Genomic DNA, 2,157 nt, shown 5'->3' on the forward strand with positions numbered 1-2,157 from the left:
ACAAGTGAGGAAGCCGTTGACAAATTAAAGTCATACATAAAATAATTCATTGACTTTGCATTGTTCTCTAAGCGTGCAAGAATATAAGTCGTGTTCCAGTTTCAATGCTATTAGTTTAACCAAAGCTCGAATAATTTATGGTCAGCCCTCTCATTGTAAGTTGTACGTGTATCTAATCATGAATTACAAAGTTTTAAATCTATATATATTCTCGATACACTTTACCTTTTAATTAACTTACTTTATAAAGAAGTTGTCATATAACTAGAAATAATGAAATTTCTTCCAAAATCACACACTGTACGTAAAAATGGAAAAACGAACTTTACTGTGTAGAGCAAATTAAACTATACCTTTTTCCCTTTGCGAACTTAAGATGGGTCCATAATATATATTTCACATTGTTACAAATATATAATGTAAGTAAATAAATACGTCTCTTTTAAAAATAATTTAAACTTTTAAATGAGACAGTTATATGACTCAACATGATATGTGAAACACGATATGGCTCAACATGATATGTGGAACAGATATAGGTCCAACATTCAAACTACTCTCTCCTCTAGCCGCTAGGCAATATGTATAAAAAAGAACTACAACGTGATTATCCCTTAAAACCCATCAAAATGATCATATGTGAGGCATACGTGTTGTAGACCTACATTAATAATAAGTCTTTCTCTCGTAGCTTAAACTTTTAGACGATGCATCCCTTTAGAACTCCGAGTCAAACCCACATCTGAAAAATATTTTTTTAAAAATAAATAAAAATTTTGGATAGGACATTGTGTCATCTTGCTGTTAGAAAGATAATTACGTAATAAAATATCAAATTATAGTCATAGTTGTTAATCATCTTAAATACGAAATCAAGCATGCTTGCTCTATTTTCTTGTCAATTATATATAAAACTCTCATTCTCTGCCGACCATGACCTCCTCTCCATTTTATTCCAATCATCTCTTCCCCTCCTCCAAGCCCTGCCCTTTCAATTCTATGGAGATTGATCCTTCAAACTCTGAGAAACCAGACCAAATAACATGGACCTCCAATGAACTAGGTTTAGGGCATGTTAAGTTTTATAGGTGTAGCTTTTGTAAACGAGGTTTCTCTAATGCACAAGCACTAGGTGGACACATGAATATCCACAGAAAAGATAGAGCCAGACTTAGAGAATTTTCAAGTGAAAACTTACTTTCTTTGGACATCAACAACTCTTTTAATCCTCCTCCTCCTGAGAACGACGATTCGTTGCAAGGAGAAGTATCATACGATGAAATAATTAGTAGCCCCTCGAAAAGGCCATGTGTTAATACATCTAAAGAAAATGATCGTAGTCATGAGGTGATTATTGGAGATCTTTTGCAATTACCTTTGTTCAAGGAGACTCCATTAATTAAAGAAGCAAGCAATTGTGTGGACAGGCAAGTAGAAGAAAAGGGCATGCAGCTAAATCCTGTTTCAGAATTGGACCTTGAGCTTAGGTTAGGGATGGAACCACCTCATGAGTCCTCGATGAAAACCTTGTAGTTCGTTAAGTCTATATCTACGATCAGATCCTTTCTGAACTCCCATATGTGACCGCTTATCCAAGAGAAGCCTTTTCCTTTCTAATTTGTTAATCAAATATACTTGCTAGAATCCATCAAAAGAGGTACTTCGCTCCCTCCTTACAACTTCCTCTCTTTTTTTTTCCTTTTTTTTTTATAGTGTACTCCATATTAATTTCAGTTAAACAATCTAAATCAACAAAAGAATATTGTTATTTGTTCTTTTTCTTTCCTTTCCTAAACCTTGAACTTTTCCGAATTTTACGCATGCTTGTGCTTATACAACTAAAGATGCTTAATTCAGCTAGATTATATTTTCTGATCAGAAATAGTTTTCTTGAAGTTTAGGTGTACCCAATGTAATGCTCTTTATAAAAGGAAACGTGCTGTCTATATTTATTTGTTTCTTCGTTCCTTTTCTGTTTTGCTTTTTTTGCATTTGCTTTTTGTTCTTTTTGTTTTCTGCACGCTGATCCTTCTGCAAATTAAGACGGACCAAAAGGCTTGTCCAACATAATTAACGTAGAGGTAAAGAATTTTGTCAACTTATTCAAATTTGTTTGGAGGTTTTGAGAGGAAGAACACTATCAATTAATTAATGATA

General features: G+C 33.5%; 1 protein-coding gene across 1 annotated transcript; it reads left to right on the forward strand.

Moving 5' to 3' along the window:
* The first annotated feature begins 941 nt into the window (after positions 1 to 941).
* Positions 942 to 1,768, forward strand: LOC107778933 (putative transcriptional regulator RABBIT EARS). The gene has a single exon (XM_016599260.2). It carries the CDS (start codon positions 1,000 to 1,002, stop codon positions 1,531 to 1,533), a length of 534 nt encoding a protein of 177 aa, XP_016454746.1. The 5' UTR covers positions 942 to 999; the 3' UTR covers positions 1,534 to 1,768.
* Positions 1,769 to 2,157: the final 389 nt, after the last annotated feature.

Source organism: Nicotiana tabacum, chromosome 24, assembly GCF_000715075.1.
Source record: "Nicotiana tabacum cultivar K326 chromosome 24, ASM71507v2, whole genome shotgun sequence".
NCBI classification, from domain to species: Eukaryota; Viridiplantae; Streptophyta; class Magnoliopsida; order Solanales; family Solanaceae; genus Nicotiana; species Nicotiana tabacum.

Bases quoted from the DNA above. Each gene is read 5' to 3' on its own strand.
- LOC107778933 (XM_016599260.2), top strand. From the start codon at position 1,000: ATGGAGATTGATCCTTCAAACTCTGAGAAACCAGACCAAATAACATGG.